We start from the raw sequence: 20,554 nt of genomic DNA, 5'->3' as shown, positions 1-20,554 counted from the left end.
GTAATGCTTCCTTTAAGTGTAGGATGTCACTTTATCAAAAGGCAGTTTTGATTCCTGATAAGACATATACTACAGGAGTGAAGTATATAACACATTTTAAACCTCTATCTTGTCCAGAGTCCTTCTGTTATTTCGCTGAGTGAGCTGTGCCATTCATCCTTTTATAGACAGTCAAGAGAGCAGCCCTAATTCATTAATCTTGGGGAGATGCATTCCTCGTGGGGAATCAAGGGCGGGGGTGGAATACAGCAAGACACTGAACTGGGAACTCTCCTCTTTTATGATGTGAGGCAAATTCCTGAGCCCTCCTTGACTTCAGTTTCTTTGCTTGTTGCTTGTCAAAGGAGTAAGTTGAGCCAGAAGAGATCTAAGGCCCCGTCCACTCCAGACCAATGTGATTCACAGCACAGAGCGCTTCCTAAGAGATGGGATATGCCAGCCATGTGCAGGGAGCCTCCGGTCTCACTGTGTGTGATGGGGTGGCCCTTTGAGGGGTAGATCTGAAGACTGTTTGACCATGACCTAGGCTGCCCATCTTTCATGTTTCGAATGTTTTTGAATGTTTTTCCTTTTTGTTTTGAAAAAAACTTGGTTCTCTGAATCATGTTGGCCCTTAGTCATCATGCCAGTCCTCCTTTAAAAGACTAGTTTGTAAATAGGAAGAAAGTTGGATGAAGTTAGCTTATCAAAAATAGCTTAGAAATACAGAGCAGGCAAGAAGATGATACTTTTTCAGTTTTAGGAAGGAAGATAATGACATAAGGAAGGGAAAAGAGGGGAAAACATTAATTATGACTGAATCATGGCTCAGTTTTGACTCATGTAAGTTCCAGCTTATGCTTTGGGCAATTCTATGGCTAATTTATGGTAAGTTGGTAAAACATGGATGTATGAAAATGAGCAATATAATTTATTTAGATCATCCTCAAATTCATGAAATTTCAGAGGTCTGATTTTGCTTTCTTTGAGTTTGACAACTTATTTAAAATGTCTTACAGTTTACAGATTTTGCATTTACTATATTCCTTTAAATATAGTTTTCTTACTGAAAGGGAAAACAAAAGTGGAGGAAGCTTGGGAGAAGGAGGAGATAGTCATATCATTCCCTATCAGGGCCATCAGAAGAAAGTATTCTTGCCTGAAAGCCTCAAACAGAGTTACAACAACGGCAGCTTCTCCATTCTCCATAGAGCCCTGTGCTGTCCTCTGACTTTCCTGTGATGATGCTGGTGGAGGGAGAATCAATTCATTCTTCCTTCCTGATGTCCCAGAGCAGTTCAGTGACTGTGTTAGCATAAAACCAACCCCTGGTGCCAGGTCAAATCCTCAAGGCCAGGCTTCCCTCTCCTCAACTCTGTGTTCTAGAACAAAATGATGTCTATGTCTAGTTTCCAGGCCAGCGCAACGAGGAAGGGTTTCTGTGGTAATAGTTTGCAGGGTGCTAAAGGCTCCCCACTCTGTAGAACCAAGGCCCCCAGTGGCAAAAGCACTGCACCAAGAGGGCCGGCCCATCCCCTCCCCATCCCTGTTTCCTTGCCTTTGTAATCTTCTGTTTCTCAAGTTATACCCAGTGTTCAGCCTCCTTACTTAGTCTGAGCGCTGCAAAGGGTTAATATAAGGTAAAGAGTTTGGGTGAGAGAAGCACAAAGGGTGATGTATTGAATGTTTTTTAGAGTGATACAGTAAAGATAATTATTTTAAATATATTCTGTTGAGGTGACTTTTCTTCCAAACATTTGCAATTTGTTCTCTAGACAACTGGGACTGGACCTGGTGCCTAGGAAAGAGTATGCGATGGTGGATCCAGAGGACATCAGCATTACTGAGCTCTACCGATTGGTAGGTATAGGAATCTGTGGCTCGCAGTCTCACTGCTGATTTTGTGGTTTCCATGACACTTTTCATACTTGCTTGATTTTGTAAGAACAGGATGTTCCAGGTTTAATTTGGAGCAAGTAAAGAGAATTGAGAGCTGAGGTGACCCTGCCCCAAGTACAAAACTGAGATAATTTGCCTGTCTCAGAATTAACTGACATTCCTACTGAGTCCTCAACTCCCAGGTACTAGGAAGTAAAGCCAAAGAAGTTTTAGGTTCTTTTCCTAAATCTCTGTACTTTGCCTGGACTAGTGAAATGCTCACAAGTTGTATATTTATCTGTCATGTATCAAGACATTGCTGTGTTTCCAGTCAGTGCTCATCAGCGTGTTAACTCCCTTTCCTCCCGTCTTATCACTACATGCACACACTCCTGAAAGTGTCTCCTCCTTGGTCTCCAAATGCTGGTCTTAGCCCCCATCTCTCCGAGACCATTTCTGAGTACTGAAGCTTATTAATAATCATAAGATATTTGGTCATATCGCCCACCACGACACCACCCATGACTTGAGTTTTTACCTAGTTACATGATAGGTTACAGTCTAGTTGTTTACTTGGCATCTAGGTTCCCTGAATGATCCATCTGTCTTGTATTTTGCCTCCTATTCTTAATATTTGTATACAGTTTACCTAATCTCTTGTTATTCCCTGGTGGGGTGATGTTTCAGTCGCTGTCATCTTTCACTCTTGCAACCCCAGGCTCTGTAGTCTGCCAGGGCTCCTCTGTCCATGGGATGTCCCAGATAAGAATACTGGAATGGGTTGCTATTTCCTCTCTATGGTCTTCCTGACCCAGGGATCAGACCTGGGTCTTATTCATTGCAGTGGGTTCTTTACCAACTGAGCCACCAGGGAAGTCCCTGTTATTCACTAAGCTCTTTTAAAACTTCAAATCAAAGAAAATTGTGGCTGGAAAGACATTCAGTCATCATCCCAGGTGTAATTTTGCTTTGCTCTAGTTACTGCTGTATCTTTCCATAATGTTCCAAGGAGGAATGACTGTGGTCAACAGTGGATTCCTTTTGGAAGATCCTGCCTCTTTGGAGGTAGCTTCCCAAATTTATAACATTCTTCATAGAATTGCAGATTATTCTTGACCTGAGATTATCTGAAAAACATGAGAAAAAAATCATTCGTAAATCCAATATGCATATGTCTCATTTGATAAAGTGATTTTTATTACCACATTCAGTTTTTTTCCTTTGTCATCAATCTGTTCAGATTATTTAACGCTCATTATGTCAGTTGGAATAAATTATTTTTCGTGAAGAATTTCCTTTACATTGAGCTTCTTGAGAGTGGTGTTCCATGCTGCACCCCTCTGTGATATTAGTGCTAAGTGGAGTGTCAAGTACAGAGCCAAAACACAGTTAAAGAGTGGTTGGAGGGAGGAGGGCAGAGATGATTAAAAGTAAAGTTTAAAGTCATCACTAAGTCTTAGCTTATGTGTGTGTGTGTGTGTATATATATGTGTGTGTGTGTGTGTGTATATAACAAAATCACTAGAATTTGTCAGACACATCCTCTAATGGGATATTTTTATTATAGTTTATTTAACTGTTGGGCATCAAATTTTGTCTCTCACTTTTGTTTTAATTTCTCAATCAATCTGAAGTTTCTTCAGAGTGAGCACCATGTCTTACCTCCCTTTGTTATGTCTGAAATCATCTCGTACAGTGCTTTGCACTCAGTAAGCAATCACTTAATGGTTTTGAAGTCATTATGATATTATGAGAAGACCATGGCTGTAGATCAAAAAAACTAGATTTGAATTTCATCTCTTCCTTCTACCAGCTCTCTGATCTTGGACTTATTGCTCAATGTTTCAGAGCTTCAGTTTCTTCATTTATTAAATGGAGAAATCATTCTTATCATGTTTGTTTGGGAGATTAAATAAGACATGCATGTGAACTGCCTTTCCTTGACAGATAACATTTGCAAAGCACCTAAGCATTCAGTCAGTCTTCATTCTTTTCTCATCTTTATTTCATCCTTGTTAGAAAGGCATGGTGGCAAGAATAATTATTACCTTACGTGCTGTGTCTTTGGGGCTTCCCTGGTAGCTCAGCTGGTAAAGAACCCACCTGCAGTGCAGGAGACCCCGCTTCAATTCCTGGGTTGGGAAGATCCACTGGAGAAGGGATAGGCTACCCACTCCAGTATTCTTGGGCTTCCCTGGTGGCTCAGCTAGTAAAGAATCAGCCTGCAATGCATGAGGCTGGGATTGATCCCTGGACTGGGAAGATCTCCTGGAGAAGAGAATTCCATGGACTGTATAGGCCATGGGGTCACAGAGAGTCAGACATGACTGAGTGAATTTTACTGTGCTACTTCTTAAAATTAGATTTGACTGCGTTCAATGAAATAAATAATAGAAGCTTAGACATGATAGAAATTTATTTCTCTTTGACAGTATACAAGCCCAGGCAGCAGGTCTTGGGCTTGTTTGTAGATTCATGATGTCAGAAGCAAAAAAAGGATCCTTTATCCGGGATGCTTCATAGTACAACATGGCTGCAAGAGCTCTAGCCATTACATTGCTCTCCAACAGCAGGAAGGAGAATGATTTCTTTCAGTTGACTCAGCTACTTTATGAGCCCTTTTGGAAACCCCACACAATACTTGCCGTTATATTTCTTTGGCTAGGGCATGATCACATCCCCATATTTAGTTAGGGATGTCAGATATTTGATAACCAACTAACAGTATCTGACAAAAATATGTTTTATTTTCCCAAGTTTGATTTTGTATGTATGTAATTTTATCTATCTGCTTTTTACTTAATGTCATCTATAGGATGAGAAATTTATTTCGTCTCTTTGGACATTCCAATTTCTTAGTTGTGGCTGCTGGGAGTGTTATGTTGGTAGGATTCTGGGGTCTCATCTGGGCTGTGATGACTGCCAGATGATAAGGATTTTTTTTTTTTTTTTGTATTTTATAGCTCAGAACTTAGTTCACAGTCTTCATTTGTCAGAAACATTGTGATTTTAAATGAAATTGGGACAGTACTCCAGGAAACCTCGAATAATTATAAACTTCAGAAGGACATGTTTTTTCTCTAAGGCAGCTTCAAGTTCCTGTTTATGTCCTGGCGCAGCAGTAATCAGGTTGTCTGTAGCACTGGCCCTTTTCTCTATGTAAACATGACTGACTGTGCTGACTTCATCTAGGAGAGTGGGCAGGCACCACCACCAAATCCCGTGTGGCTGGGGGTGGGGTAGTGATTTATTGTCACTCATGCATCAAGGATCCTGTCATGGAGGTAAAATGCGCCAACACAGGACGTTGGATTAATTGTTGCTACTTCTCTTCTTTTGCTGTGTCTTTGCCATGTCATATTTGAAACACAGGTGTTTGCATCTTACTAATTCCATATTGCATCATTAGAAAAAAAAAGAAAGTCTTGTTTTCGGTTTTTTGATAGCCTTGTTAGCAGATCTTTCTCACCTAATTGTGTTCATCTAAGCAGCGAAATGTGCTAAGCCTCACAGTGTTAACATATGTCCACTTGGTTTACTGCCAATGACCAGAGCTTGATCCTTCGGTAAATAAAAGAAGACCTTATTGGCTGGATTCTCTAGTTAATTTGTGCATAAGGAGAATCTTTTTAGGAAACTTTCTTTGTTTTTGTAAGATCACGTTAGCAGCTTGCTGTGTGATCCTTAGTGGGTAGGCCAGTGGTTATCGATCATAGAGTCCATTTGGCAATGTCTGTAGACAAGTTTTGATTGTCACAATTGGGGATGGTGTGGAGCAGGGGGTCAGGAGAGGTGCTACTGGCATCTGGTGGGTACATGCCAGAAGATGGTAAACATCCCACAAAGCTCTCACAACACAGAATACCAGCCCCAATTATCAGTAGTGCTGAAGGTGAGAACCCTGGTATATATAGACAGTTCACCCAGTAATTGATGCATTGGTGAGCATCAAAAATTTGTATCACTTTATTAAGTCTTTGGAATACATCTCTTTCTTTCCCCAAAGGTCTAGTTAAAATGTAATTACATTTAGAGTAACTACTAAGTGCCTTTATAACTGTAAATTATTTCAGAGATAGATTTGTCTATTTCAGAGACAGAGCTTTGTTTCTGTGTTTTAACTATCAAATCATAGCTCTTGAAGTATGGACTTGCCTTTTTCATTTTGCTGTTGTAATAATATCTTCACAGAGATATTTTTAGCACTTCTCCAAAGTAGTAAATTACCAAAAGATAAACAAGTCCTCATAACCTACTCAAGTTCAAATCCATCTTAGGCTTGGAAACATTATAGGTGAGGGAAGAGAGGTAATTTCAGAGACCAAATGTTTCAAGGCAGTAATTATACAAAAGATGTAACAATACATTTTTCAATCTGCTAGGATTTGCATCTCTCTTCGCGTGATCTCAATCAGTGATTCTCAGCCTTCACTGCACATTAGAATCACCTGGGGAGCTTTTAAAACTTCTCCTCTCTGGACCCCCACCCCCTGGAAATTCTAATTTAATTGTTCTGGGATAAGACCTGGACATAAGTATTTTTTAAAAGCTCTCTTGGTGATTCTAAAGTGCAGCCAAGGTTGAGAACCACTGATCTAGATATATTGGATTCTCTGCATGAGTAAGGGAGCTAATTCTTCCGTTCAGTGTTTAGTGAATGTCATGATGGATGCTGGGAACTTTGCACTGTTTGAAGTAAAGAACATACATCTCCTAGTTCTTATATCTGTTTTTCCAGCTCTAACCTTTAGTAGTTACTCATTTCTTCATAGAAGTTTGTGCTTTGTTACCCTGAACTTTTAAGTAAATCAGTAAATAAATTAGCAATTTCAGAAAATAAAAACTACTTGAGAAACTAAAGAGATGGAGTTTTATGAATGTATGATGCTTCCTTTGCCCTGTTATAAAGAATATTTAAAGTGAAAAATAGAGCAACCATCATAGAAAAAAGAATTGTGCTCTTTTTCTCTACAGGAAGCTTTTTCTGGTAATTATGGCCAACACATACCACAATGTTGACTTCCACTTTAAAAGAAAATGCACTTACTCCTCACTTTTACAGAGGCGTGTTCAGTGTACCTGTTGAGTATACAACAATTATAGATATATTAATTGCATTTTTTAAGCTACTTACTTTTCAAGTGGTTCAGATTAAATGATAAAAGCATGAAAAAAAATTCTGGTGATTTTATGTTGTTGCATTTATAACTGTAAATGTAAATAGCATTTTTTGCATTCAAATCTTGGTTAGTTAATCATTAGTGTTTGAACTATACTTAGAAACATTAAAAGGTGGCTGAGGTAGACATAGAGTTTTGTACCTTAACTTCAAGCAAAGATATGACTCCTTTGAAGTTAAGCACCAAGCTTTTTCTTTCCATCTTTCTTTTTCTCTTCCTTCCTTTCTTTCAATTGTCAAGTGATCCACAAGAAGTGCCCTCTTTAGTAGTCCGTTATGAAAGCAGTAATCGTCCAGGTCTTAGCACCTGTTCTGTTAGTACACCGCCTTTCTATATGTTTGCCCTGTGCTCTCACCCTGGGCCAGTTCTGCTCAGTGTGGTCCAAGAGCTGGCTGAATCATGAACTGTTTGTAACTGATCCAAGTAGAAAAATGGTGAGGAAATGTACAGAAGCCTTTATGACGTTTTGACATTGCCATGGCATTTTGATTGTATTTTATGAAAATATCAACCTGCAGTAGATTAGAGGGGAAAACAGCCTGGTCCTTGACTGCAGGTAATTTGAGAAGCACTATCTAGATGGTTCATAATTCCTTCTCACCCTTTAGCTCTTAAAGTGTTGCTTTCCCAAGATGCCTTCTCTGACTGCTCAGACACAAGTCAGATCCTCCATTCATCATAGTTGTAGTTTTCTATCTGCGTGTGGGACAGTTTTGTTGATAGCTGTTGCTCCTAGTAGAAAAGCTCCACAAGGGCATAGGCTATTTCTGTGTTTACCCATCATCACATTCCCAATGCTGGGCATGTTATAGACACATAACAAACATGCTAATAAATGATCATTTCCATGTTCTCACCCCTGGAACCCTGGGTGATTCCTTTCCTTCCTTAGCATGTGGGAACTCTTACTTCTGGTCCCACCTCTCACGTGTAGCCCAGGCTAGCTGTATTAAAAGAGAAACTAGAGATGGACACAGAGACTATTCCTGCCTTTAGACACTCACTGAGTTTTGTAAGTCTGCCTCCCTTTCATGTTCTAATGGTTGAATATCATTTGCCACTGCCTGTCTTGGAAAACTACCAAAACTTTAGTATAATTTAAAAGAACTTTTAATTATGAGAAAAGTGAAATCATAGCTACATTAGCTCCCATCAGTGAAATGATCAGTTAGATTTTTAATTTAGTCTGATGTTTTAAAAGATGACCAATAATTTGTTCTCACCCTGGGAGTTGACAAGGGACCAGTAGAATCCTTTGCATTTCACACTGTCTGTGAGTTGGTATCATTTTAATGTTAATAATTAAGAAACAAATCTTCTTAAAGCAGGATTCTTGATGGTCTGCAGACTTCAGTAGAAGTTGAAAGAAAATTTGGAATTTAACATCCAACTGGATACCAAATCCATAGCCAAAAAAATAGCACAGGACGTTATGATCACACCATAGCTAACTAGTTTGTTGGGTTCTGTTGTTTCCCTCGGTCTACACTGATCTTGTTTTTGGGTGGGTGTCATACAGATGGAGCATCGACATCGGAAGAAAGATACCCCGGTGCAGGCCAGCAGTCACCACCTCTTTGTGCAGATGAAGAGTCTCATGTGTTCCAACCTGGGAGAGGAGCTTGAGGTCATCTTTTCACTGTTTGACAGTAAAGAGAATCGGCCGATCAGGTAAATGCATGTGGAGGTATGACTTGAATTTCTTAATGGTGGAGTGGTGGGTGTCTGCAACTGGCAAACTCTGGGATGTGTGACCTTGTACACTTTTACTCTATCAGTCTATTTTCTCATCTCTAGAACTTTATGAATTTCTAAGCTTCCTACCTTCTGGAGGTTTCCCTGAAAATTAAATGAGATGAGTCATGAAAATGTTTGTTTTGAAAAACTCAAAAAGGCCATAGAACCATAATTATTATTAAATGAAAATATGTTATTGATAGCAGGTCTGTTATTTGTTTGAGTTGTTTTGTGTTGATAATGCAAAAAAGACATAATATCTCTAAACCCTGAAGTTCATTTGCATCTCAAGGTTAATACATTGTATTTTTCAAATTTTCAGTAAACAGTTAAATTATTCTTACTCTGTTCACATCAAATGATATTGAGGAAAAACTAAATACTTGGAAACCTTTCCATTAGAGTTTCAGAGGTAGGAAATAATAAACAGTTTTCACATACACTTTTTTCTTTCTCTGTCTTACCTGTTGTAGTTCTCTTATGGCAAGTTTTCAGTATTTAAGAAAAACTTACAATGGATGTTTTGGTGGTTATCCAGAAGTCTTAACCTTTTTTGAGACTTCTTTATGTGTAAAAACTTTTTAATCTTAAAGTTGAGCACAATCCACACCATCTTTTACATGAAAAAAATTTAATTTGAAATTAGAATTAAAATTATACCACAAATCACACATAATGATCCAACTGTACCCCACTTTAAAAAATATTAATAAAATAAGTGTTGACAATTTTAGGCAACAATGAGCTGCATATTATTTTATAAACACAAACTAATCCTGGAGTATTTCTTTTCTGGTAAAAAGAAAATCTTTTTTTAAGGAAATCTATGTGAAGTTTATTTTTAATGCAATTATAGCCATAAAATCTTTGAATTAGGTTATATGTTATTCATTGCCTGCTAGAAAGTATACTTTCTACTTCCTAACAGTGAACTGTGTCCATAGAGTTTAAAGGTGTTGGTTTATACAGCAAGTGCAAGATTTATGAGATGTGGAAGTAATGATGGGAATACAGTTTCAAATCTACTTTATACACTGTTGCAGGAAATGAGTCAGTGAGTTAAAAGACGCTTTCCCCTTCCCAAATCAACAACACTAAAAAGGGAAGATAAAGGCCTGAAAAAAGGATCCATGTTACAGGTTAGCACTGACTTTAGAGGTGTGAAAGATTCCTTAGAGATAATACCTGCTTACACATTGAAGTGTATTAGAAAGTTTGGTTTCCAGGTAGTGTAATTTAACCAATGGCTTTGTAACATTGTCTGTGTCATGTATGGTCTCAAAAAATATTTAATGAACCGTATGGAATGTAAAATGGAGAAAGGAGGTCATGCTTTTGCTCATTCCCGTTCAGCTAAAGTTTTTGAGGAATATACATTCCCCTTTGCCAGTAATTTTCAAATGGCATTGACCTAAGATTAATATTTTCATGTGAAGTCAAGTGGGCCTTAGAAAGCATCACTACGAACAAAGCTAGTGGAGGTGACAGAATTCCAGTTGAGCTATTTCAAATCCTGAAAGATGATGCTGTGAAAGTGCTGCACTCATTATGCCAGCAAATTTGGAAAACTCAGCAGTGGTCACAGGACTGGAAAAGGTCAGTTTTCATTCCAATCCCAAAGAAAGGCAATGCCAAAGAATGCTCAAACTACCGCACAATTGCACTCATCTCACCCGCTAGTAAAGTAATGCTTAAAATTCTCCAAGCCAGGCTTCAGCAATATGTGAACCGTGAACTACCTGATGTTCAAGCTGGTTTTAGAAAAGGCAGAGGAACCAAATTGCCAACATCTGCTGGATCATGGAAAAAGCAAGAGAATTCCAGAAAAACATCTATTTCTGCTTTATTGACTCTGCCAAAGCCTTTGACTGTGTGGATCACAATAACCTGTGGACAATTCTGAAAGAGATGGGAATACCAGACCACCTGATCTGCCTCTTGAGAAATTTGCATGCAGATCAGGAAGCATCAGTTAGAACTGGACATAGAACAACAGACTGGTTCCAAATAGGAAAAGGAGTTCGTCAAGGCTGTATATTGTCACCCTGCTTATTTAACTTATATGCAGAGTACATCATGAGAAACTCTGGACTGGAAGAAGCACAAGCTGGAATCAAGAATGCCGGGAGAAATATCAATAACCTCAGATATGCAGATGACACCACCCTTATGGCAGAAAGTGAAGAGGAACTCAAAAGCCTCTTGATGAAGGTGAAAGTGGAGAGTGAAAAAGTTGGCTTAAAGCTCAACATTCAGAAAACTAAGATCATGGCATCTGGTCCCATCATTTCGTGGGAAATAGATGGGGAAAGAGTGGAAACAGTGTCAGACTTTATTTTGGGGGGCTCCCAAATCACTGCAGATGGTGATTGCAGCCATGAAATTAAAAGACACTTACTCCTTGGAAGGAAAATTATGACCAACCTAGATAGCATATTCAAAAGCAGAGACGTTACTTTGCCAACAAAGGTCCATCTAGTCAAGGCTATGGTTTTTCCTGTGGTCATGTATGGATGTGAGAGTTGGACTGTGTAGAAGGCTGAGCACCGAAGAATTGGTGCTTTTGAACTCTGGTGTTGGAGAAGACTCTTGAGAGTCCCTTGGACTGCAGGGAGATCCAACCAGTCCATTCTGAAGGAGATCAGCCCTGGGATTTCTTTGGAAGGAATGATGCTAAAGCTGAAACTCCAGTACTTTGGCCACCTCATGCGAAGAGTTGACTCATTGGAAAAGACTCTGATGCTGGGAGGGATTGGGGGCAGGAGGAGAAGGGGACGACAGAGGATGAGATGGCTGGAGGGCATCACTGACTCGATGGACGTGAGTCTGAGTGAACCCCGGGAGTTGGTGATGGACAGGGAGGCCTGGCGTGCTGTGATTCATGGGGTCGCAAAGAGTCGGACGCGACTGATCTGATCTGAAGATTAATATTAGCTTGTCTTTCAGTTTTGTCTTGTTATAAACATTTTGAGATTTTCTGAAATGTTCCTTCAGGCTTTGATTGATAGAGTTCCTCCTCTTTTATTCCTGTTTACTTGGTGAAAGCAAGAAAAAAACCTGGATGCAGAATTTCCAAAATACTCTTTCAGTAGTTCATAGGTTCCACCCAGCAGCTGGGCCTGTGATGTGATTGGGCTATATCTGTGCCTGACTCCCTCCTCCACCCTCCAGGCTTCCCCTCTCTCCATCTTACCCCTTCCTCCCTCTACCACTCCCATCCTGCTTCCTCTCTCTCTCTAGTCTCCATTTCCCTCTGTGACACACAGGATATAGAATGTCCCTAGGAGAAATCAAGCCTGAATCTCTCTCTCCTGCTTCCACTTGATGAATTTGGCCATGGGCTCTCAGCTGTCAAACTCTTCATCTCTATGAAGCTGATTGACAAAAGAATGAGGAAGAATGAAAATACATAATTACTAGGTGTTTGGAAGGATCTCAGATTTCTTTTCTTAACTTTCTGAGGTTTCACATGGTGGTGATTATTCTTTCAGGGAGTGTTCAAAACCTTGCTATGAGTAGCTTGGATTCATACTTACCTTTTGAAGAGACCTTGGGATGCACAGATCTGAGGACAGGCTTGATTCTTGTCTCTGCAGTTGAAAGCTGCTGCCCTGACCCTTTAACTTAACCGCTGTCTTGTTCTTCATCTTGAAACTGGTGACAAGTCTTGTTTCCTTCATTGCTCCTGGCAGAGCTGAGCATTACAAAATAGTTGCATCTTCTCAGAAAAAGGTAGTGTAAAGCCAAAATAAGGTATTTGAGGCATTGTTGTATTTCTTCTTACACCCAACAGCGAATACAGTGTGAGATGTGTGGGTTATTTTTTTCTCGTTAGCAGTTTTTCTCCTTTAAGTATAACAGTATATTTTTTTCATTTCTTGATTTGCATACATACAGAGATTATAACTGCTTCTCACTTCCTTGAGTTACATTTGCAGGTTTACCACGTGGCAGGCCGTAAGATAAACCCTCCAGTGTGCTCTGGCATGTAATCTTAGAAACAATGAGGTAAATAACATCACTATCACCTATAACAGATGAGGTTTAAAGAAAGCAATGGATGTGTGAGTATTTTAAGGTCAACTCATACTTTTTTTTTTAAACTTCTTACGTTCAAAAATTTCAGATGTAGTAAAAAGTAGAATAGTGTCATAAAGCTTCACAGACAGACCCACCACCAGTGACAACAGTGATCGACTCAGCACATACCTTTCCAGTCCTCCTCTTTGCTCCCAGCTTATACAGAGGCAAATCCCTGAGGTCAAATTTTCATATGTAAATATTTCAGGGTACACCTATCTGAAAAAAAAAAGAAAAAAACTCTAAAAACATTCTTGTCGTTCAGTCACTAAGTCATGTCCAAGCCTTTGCAACCTCACTGACTGCAGCACAACCTCACTGACTGCAGCACAACCTCACTGACTGCAGCACAACCTCACTGACTGCAGCACAACCTCACTGCAGCACAACCTCACTGACTGCAGCACAACCTCACTGACTGCAGCACACCAGGCTTCACTGTCTTTCCCTGCTGCGCCCCCAATAAATATTCCCTTAACATCATCAAATATCTGTTTTTGGTCAGTATTTTGTTCTGCTATTGACCGATGATTATTGTTTTACTGATTCTAAATAAGGAATTTGTCATTCATGAGACCCACATAAAGTCCATCCATTGCATGGTTGATAAGTTTCACGGGTCACCTTTCATATGTAGTTTCCTTTCCCTCTCTCTCTTTTAAATTCCTTGTAATTTATTTGCTGAAGAGATCATGATTTTTCTTTCTTTTTCAGCATTTGAAGTCCAATCCAAACAATGAAATTTAGTAGGCAAAAGATGGTATAATTCAGGGAATGCTGCTGCTCCTGCTATGTCACTTAAGTCATGTCCAACTCTGTGCGGCCCCATAGACGGCAGCCCACCAGGCTCCCCCATCCCTGGGATTCTCCTGGCAAGAACACTGGAGTGGGTTGCCATTTCCTTCTCCAATGTGAAAAGTGAAAGTGAAGTCGCTCAGTTGTGTCCAACATGTACAAAGCCCATAGAGGTTTGATTAGCAAAGAAATACGTTTATTGCTTTCATAAGGCAGACAACTGGCTAGAATTTATTCATTTAACTTCTTTCCTCTAAGAATCAAACAGCCAGCATTTTATTAAGCATGTCTGCCAGAATTTGTTTTAAATACTTGAAATATATTGTATGCACTCACTGTATAGGTGAGGAAGTCAGGCACAGAAAGGTCAGGAAACTTGCCTGAGTTTACCAAACTGGTAAGAGGTGAAGCAGAGTGGCAGGCCAGCCATGTGGCCCCAAAGTCTGCCCTCTGAACACCACGCCATCAGCCTCATCAAGGGCTTCTGGACATTTCCATCACTGAGCAAGATTTCATTAGCCAGAGTGAAAGCTCCAGAGACTGGTAGCCCTGATAATAAATTGTTACAAGTTATTTGTAATGATAACACTGAAACTAATATAAAGCCTCAGAAATATTCTATACTATAGAAATTGTTTTAGAAATTGAGTCCTTCTCAAGATACTTGAAGAATAGCAAAATAGCACTGACTCTTGCCCTGTGCCCGTGATGAAAACCTTGAGTCAGTACTTGGAGATGTCAAATGCAAAAGGAGTCAGCACGTGAAAATTACTCCCTTCTAGTTCACCATGTGGATCAGTGAAGCACATGGTATTTCCACAGCACCAGGAGGGGTATGTTCTCTGACAGAAACTTAGAACAGTTTGTCATTGATGTTGGATGATATTTAGAAAGCCCATTCGTATTTCCAAACAGTTTCTGCGTGAAGATGGCCTCTAACATTAAGCCTCTAATACGTGTTGCAGACTCCTCTTACTGTACAGGAAAGATTCAGACTTATTCTAACAGCATCTTGCTAACGTACACCTAGCCTGCGCTTATTTTCCAGTTTTTCCTCCTCATTTGTTTTACATCATTTGCATGGTGGGTACAGCTATACTCTGGACTCAGTTATAAGGAGAAATAACATACTTTTCTTGAGTGAGTTTTTCCCAGTCTTTGACATAATTTCTCACCATAAAAGAATTTCTTAGTTTAAAAAATATTTACTAAATTAAGTTTTATATGAGCAAAATATTTTTAGAGCACATCTGTCTGGTTGAAAGTTTGTAATTTCTCAAGGCTGTAAGGGTATAGCTAGAAAAGTCGGGAATCAATTCCCTAGATAGCATCTGTAATTGTACTTTATTCAGTTCTATTCATTTCATTTAACTAACACTTACATATTGCTTACCATGTGCCAGACACTGTTCTAAGCTGTTTAAGAAATATTAACTTACGTATCCCTTGTAACAACCCCAGGAGGCAGGCACTAGTAATATAGTCTTTCCTTGGTATCTGTGGGGAATTGGTTCCAGGACACCCCTCAGGTACCAAAATCCACAGATACTCAAGTCCGTTTTATATAATGGCATAGTATTTACATATAACCTATGCACATCCTCCCATATACTCTTAATCATCTCTAGACTATTTAGAATACCTAATAAAATATAAATCCTATTTAAATAGTTGCTTTTTTGGAAAGCTTTCTGGAGTTTTTTTTTTCCTGAATATTTTCTGTCTACAGTTGGTTGAATCTGCAGATGTATTGCCTACAGATACAGGAAACTAACTATGTCCTCATTATTACAGATGAGGAAACTTATTAATCAGAGAGATTAATAACTTGCCAAAAGCCACACAGCTGGTATATACAGTGAGACCGTATTTTAACATGCTGTCCCATCAGGCATCATATCCCTAATCACTTTTCTATACCCATTCTCATGAACTTCAATATTAGTAGTATTCTGTTTGTTTCCAATTTTTTAATCACCGGTATGTAGCAAGGTGTCTGTTGAAGTTTTTTTTGTTTTTATTTTTTTAAGGAACTGAAGTAGAAGAAGCTTGAGCTTACTAAGAATTGACAGGAAGGATCCAGTAACATAGGAAAGGGTATACTCAGAGAAGAAGGGAGGTCTGGATCAAGGTCCCTTAGGAGGTATCAGGAAACAAGCTTGAAATTGCAGGTGGGAAGACCAGTCAAGGACCAGAGAAGGGGAGAAAGGGCAGAGTGTGGATGTGTATAAACTGGGGTACAGGACTGGGAATATCAGGGAGAGGGGATTTGTGTAAAGATATCAAACCTGTGGTTTGATATCACAGACAACTAAAATACCACAGACAACTAAAATAAAGTCAGTATCACAATAAAGGAAGTCACCCGGATTTTTTGGCTTCCTAGTGCATATAAAAGTTATGTTTACACTATACTATAGTTTTTTTAAGTGTACAGGAGTGTTATGTCTGGAAAAAAAAGAATGTGCATATCTTAATCCAAAAATACTTTATTGCTAAAAAATGCTGACTGTTATCTGAGCCCTCATCTTTTTTGCTGGTGGACTATATTGCAAAAAAATAGAGGAAAACAACAGAATGGGAAAGACTAAAGATGTCTTCAAGAAAATTAGAGATACCAAGGGAACATTTCATGCAAAGATGGGATTGATAAAGGACAGAAATGCTATGGACCCAACAGAAGCAGAAGATATTAAGAAGAGGTGGCAAGAATACACAGAAGAACTGTACAAAAAAGATCTTCACGACCAAGATAATCACGATGGTGTGATCACTCACCTAGAGTGAGACATCCTGAAATGTGAAGTCAAGTGGGCCTTGGAAAGCATCACTATGAACAAAGCTAGTGGAGGTGATGGAATTCCAGTTGAGCTATTTCAGATCCTGAAAGATGATGCCGTGAAAGTGCTGCACTCAATATGCCAGCAAATTTGGAAAACTCAGCAGTGGCCACAGGACTGGAAAAGGTCAGTTTTCATTCCAATCCCAAAGAAAGACAATGCCAAAGAATGCTCAAAGTACTGCACAATTGCACTCATCTCACACGCTAGTAAAGTAATGCTTAAAATTCTCCAAGCCAGGCTTCAGCAATACATGAACCATGAACTTCCAGATGTTCAAGCTGGTTTTAGAAAAGGCAGAGGAACCAGAGATCAAATTGCCAACATCTGCTGGATCATGGAAAAAGCAAGAGAGTTCCAGAAAAACATCTATTTCTGCTTTATTGACTATGCCAAAGCCTTTGACTGTGTGGATCACAATAAACTGTGGAAAATTCTGAAAGAGATGGGAATAGCAGACCACCTGACCTGCCTCTTGAGAAATCTGTATGCAGGTCAGGAGGCAACAGGTAGAACTGGACATGGAACAACACACTGGTTCCAAATAGGAATAGGAGTATGTCAAGGCTGTATATTGTCACCCTGCTTATTTAACTTTATGCAGAGTACATCATGAGAAACGCTGGGCTGGAAGAAGCACAAGCTGGAATCAAGATTGCCGGGAGAAATATCAATAACCTCAGATATGCAGATGACACCACCCTTATGGCAGAAAGTGAAGAGGAACTCAAAAGCCTCTTGATGAAAGTGAAAGAGGAGAGTGAAAAAGTTGGCTTAAAGCTCAACATTCAGAAAACGAAGATCATGGCATCTGGTCCCATCACTTCGTGGGAAATAGATGGGGAAACAGTGGAAAGAGTGTCAGACTTTATTTTGGGGGGCTCCCAAATCACTGCAGATGGTGATTGCAGCCATGAAATTAAAAAACTTTCCTTGGAAGGAAAGTTATGACGAACCTAGTTAGCATATTAAGAAGCAAAGACATTACTTTGCCAACAAAGGTCCATCTAATCAAGGCTATGGTTTTTCCTGTGGTCATGTATGGATGTGAGAGTTGGACTGTGAAGAAAGCTGAGTGCTGAAGAATTGGTGCTTTTGAACTGTGGTGTTGGAGAAGACTCTTGCGAGTCCCTTGGACTGCAAGGAGATCCAACCAGTCCATTCTGAAAGAGATCAGCCCTGGGATTTCTTTGGAAGGAATGATGCTAAAGCTGAAGCTCCAGTACTTTGACCACCTCATGCGAAGAGTTGACTCATTGGAAAAGACTCTGATGCTGGGAGGGATTGGGAGCAGGAGGAGAAGGGGACAACAGAGGATGAGATGACTGGATGTCATCACTGACTCGATGGACATGAGTCTGAGTGAACCCCGGGAGTTCATAATGGACAGGGAGGCCTGGCGTGCTGCGATTCATGGGGTCACAAAAGAGTTGGACACGACTGACCGACTGAACTGAACTATCTTGCTTTGATATTGATGGCTACTGATTGATCTGGATGGTGGTTAGTGAAGGCTTAGGTGGCTGTGGCAGTTTCTTCAGCTAAGACAGCAGTGAAATTTGCTCTATTCATTGACTTTTTTTTACATGATTGATCTCTCTATAGCATGCAATGCTGTTTTATAGCCTTTTACCCACAGCAGAGCTTCTTTCCAAAATGGGAGTCAACCCTTTCAAACTCCTCCTTACCAGCTACATTTATATCATACTCTAGATCCTTTGTTATCATTTCAACCAACTTCACAGCATCTTCACCAGAAGTAGATTTCATCTCAAGAAACCACTTTTGCTCATCCTTAAGAATCAACTTCTCATCCATTCAAGGTTTAAATGTGAGATTGTAAAAATAAATAAATAAATAAATGTGAGATTGTGGCAATTTAGTCACATCTTCAGGCTCCACTTCTAATTCCAGTTCTCTTGCTATTGCTACCACATGTACAATTACTGTCTCCACTGAGGTTCTGAATTCCTCAAACTCACCCATAAGGATTGGATTAACTTCTTCCAAGCTCCTGTTAATGTTATTTGGACATCTTCCCATGAAGCACAAGTGTTCTTAATGGCCTCTTGAATGATGAATCCTTTCAGAAGGCTTTCAGTTGACTTTGCCCATCTGAGCCACCAGGGAAGCCCTATTTACATATTAATATGTCAGTTAATCTACAGGAGAGTGTAAGTTACATGGGCCAGTGAAAATGACATAGTCCTTTTGTTGACTATTTCCCATATAAGTTTTGCTACTTTGGTTACTACTGTATTCTAAGTTTTAAGGCTAATCTGTTAATGTATTTCATTCTTATCAGAGAATATATTTAATATGACCTAAGTGCCACCAGGGCTTCCCTGGTGGCTCAGATGTTGAAGAATCCACCCTCAATGTAGGAGACCCAGGTTTGATCCCTGGGTTGGGAAGATCCCCTAGAGAAGGGCAATCCACTCTATTAATCTTGCCTGCAGAATCCCATGGACAGAGGAGCCTAGCAGGCTACAGTCCATGGGATTGCAGAGAGTTGGGCACAACTGAGTGACTAACATTCCTACTACTAAGTGCTGCCAATGGGTTCTCAGCTTATTATAGGTCTGCTTGTGTGTGCAAACTGCTGGCTTGGGCTTTTTTTTGAAAAAATAGCAGCAGAGTAGTGCTTCTAAAAAAGCCTTATCCTGGTGATTAAATACAAAAAGTCTTTTCATAGTAATTAAGTTCAAATAAAGTTGACTTTCTTGCTGGTGCCTTACTCACTTACTTGACTGAAGTTTTATGTTTTTTTCTACCGTCACACAGTTAAACTCTCCATTTTCATTAAATGCTTCATTTCTGTATAAATTTTATATTGCCTAAACTACCTTCTTTTTTGGTATACTCAAGTCTGTCATTTAAGAAAAAGTGGTGAATATTATTGGTGAGGCACAGATTTCTTTTATTTTTAATTGGAGGATAATTGCTTTACACTATGGTATTGGTTTCTGCCATATATCAACAGCCTAGATGTAGATATGTCCCCATCTTCTTGAGCCTCCCTCCTACCTCCCACCCCACCCCTCTAGGTTGACACAGAGCACTGGTTTGAGATCCCTGAGTCATACAGCAAATTCCGCACTTGCTGTCTGTTTTACATATGGTAATGTATATGTTTCCATGCTACTCTCTCAATTAGTCCCACCCCTCTCCTTCCCCAGCTATGTCCACAGGTCTTCTCTATGTCTGCGTCTGCATTGCTGCCCTGCAAATAGGTTCATCAGTACCATCTTTCTAGATTCCATATATATGTGTTGCTGCTGCTGCTGCTAAGTCGCGTCAGTCGTGTCTGACTCTGTGCAACCCCATAGATGGCAGCCCACCAGGCTCCCCCGTCCCTGGGATTCTCCAGGCAAGAACACTGGAGTGGGTTGCCATTTCCTTCTCCAATGCATGAAAGGGGAAAGTGAAAGTGAAGTCCCTCAGTCGTGTCCGACTCTTAGCGACCCCATGGTCTACAGCCCACTAGGGTCCTCCATCCATGGGATTTGCCAGGCAAGAGTACTGGAGTGGAGTGCCATTGCCTTCTCTGATATATATATATATGTGTTAATGTATGATATTTGTTTTTCTCTTTCTGACTAATTTCATTCTGCTTAATAGGCTCTAGTTTCATCCACCTCACTAGAACTGACTCAAATGCTTTCCTTTTAATGGCTGAGTAATATTCCATTATACATATATATACATACACACACACGCGCACACACACACACACACACACACACAGCCCATAACTCTATCCATTCATCTATCGATGAACATCTAGGTTGCTTCCATGTCCTAGCTCGCAGATTTTTTTTTTTACATGACCCAATTCTGGTCCATGAAATATATCTGAAATTCTCTCCATACTCAAGATGTATATCTTGTCTTATAGGTACCATTCTATAGTACATAAATGGTCAGACTCTGTAGTCAGAGGACCCACCACTGTCATTCAGTAGCTCCATCAGCCTCAGCAAATGAGTTCACGTCTCTTATGGCTGTTATTTGTCTGCTAAGTGAGAATAAGAATAGTACTTATCATAAAAAAATAAGAATAGT

General features: G+C 39.7%; 1 protein-coding gene across 5 annotated transcripts in view; it reads left to right on the top strand.

Annotated features, from left to right (window-relative positions):
- DOCK4 (dedicator of cytokinesis 4) overlaps positions 1 to 20,554 on the top strand; it is a 479,600-nt gene that overhangs the window by 217,412 nt on the left and 241,634 nt on the right. For all 5 annotated transcript variants that reach the window (XR_015162547.1, XM_086396606.1, XM_086396604.1 and 2 more), the window contains exons 7-8: positions 1,755 to 1,839; positions 8,557 to 8,708. Coding sequence is in view for 4 of the 5 variants with exons in the window: in XM_086396606.1 (XP_086252732.1) it covers positions 1,755 to 1,839; positions 8,557 to 8,708 (237 nt within the window). In the remaining variant the exon portion in view is untranslated. The remainder of the gene's footprint in view (positions 1 to 1,754; positions 1,840 to 8,556; positions 8,709 to 20,554) is intronic.

Source organism: Bos grunniens, chromosome 4 (assembly GCF_055505025.1).
Source record: "Bos grunniens cultivar Pamir isolate PY7600 chromosome 4, Bosgru_T2T1.0, whole genome shotgun sequence".
Taxonomy (NCBI): Eukaryota; Metazoa; Chordata; class Mammalia; order Artiodactyla; family Bovidae; genus Bos; species Bos grunniens.
Note: the sequence above shows the minus strand (reverse complement) of the source record. Positions and strands in the feature narration are given on the sequence as shown.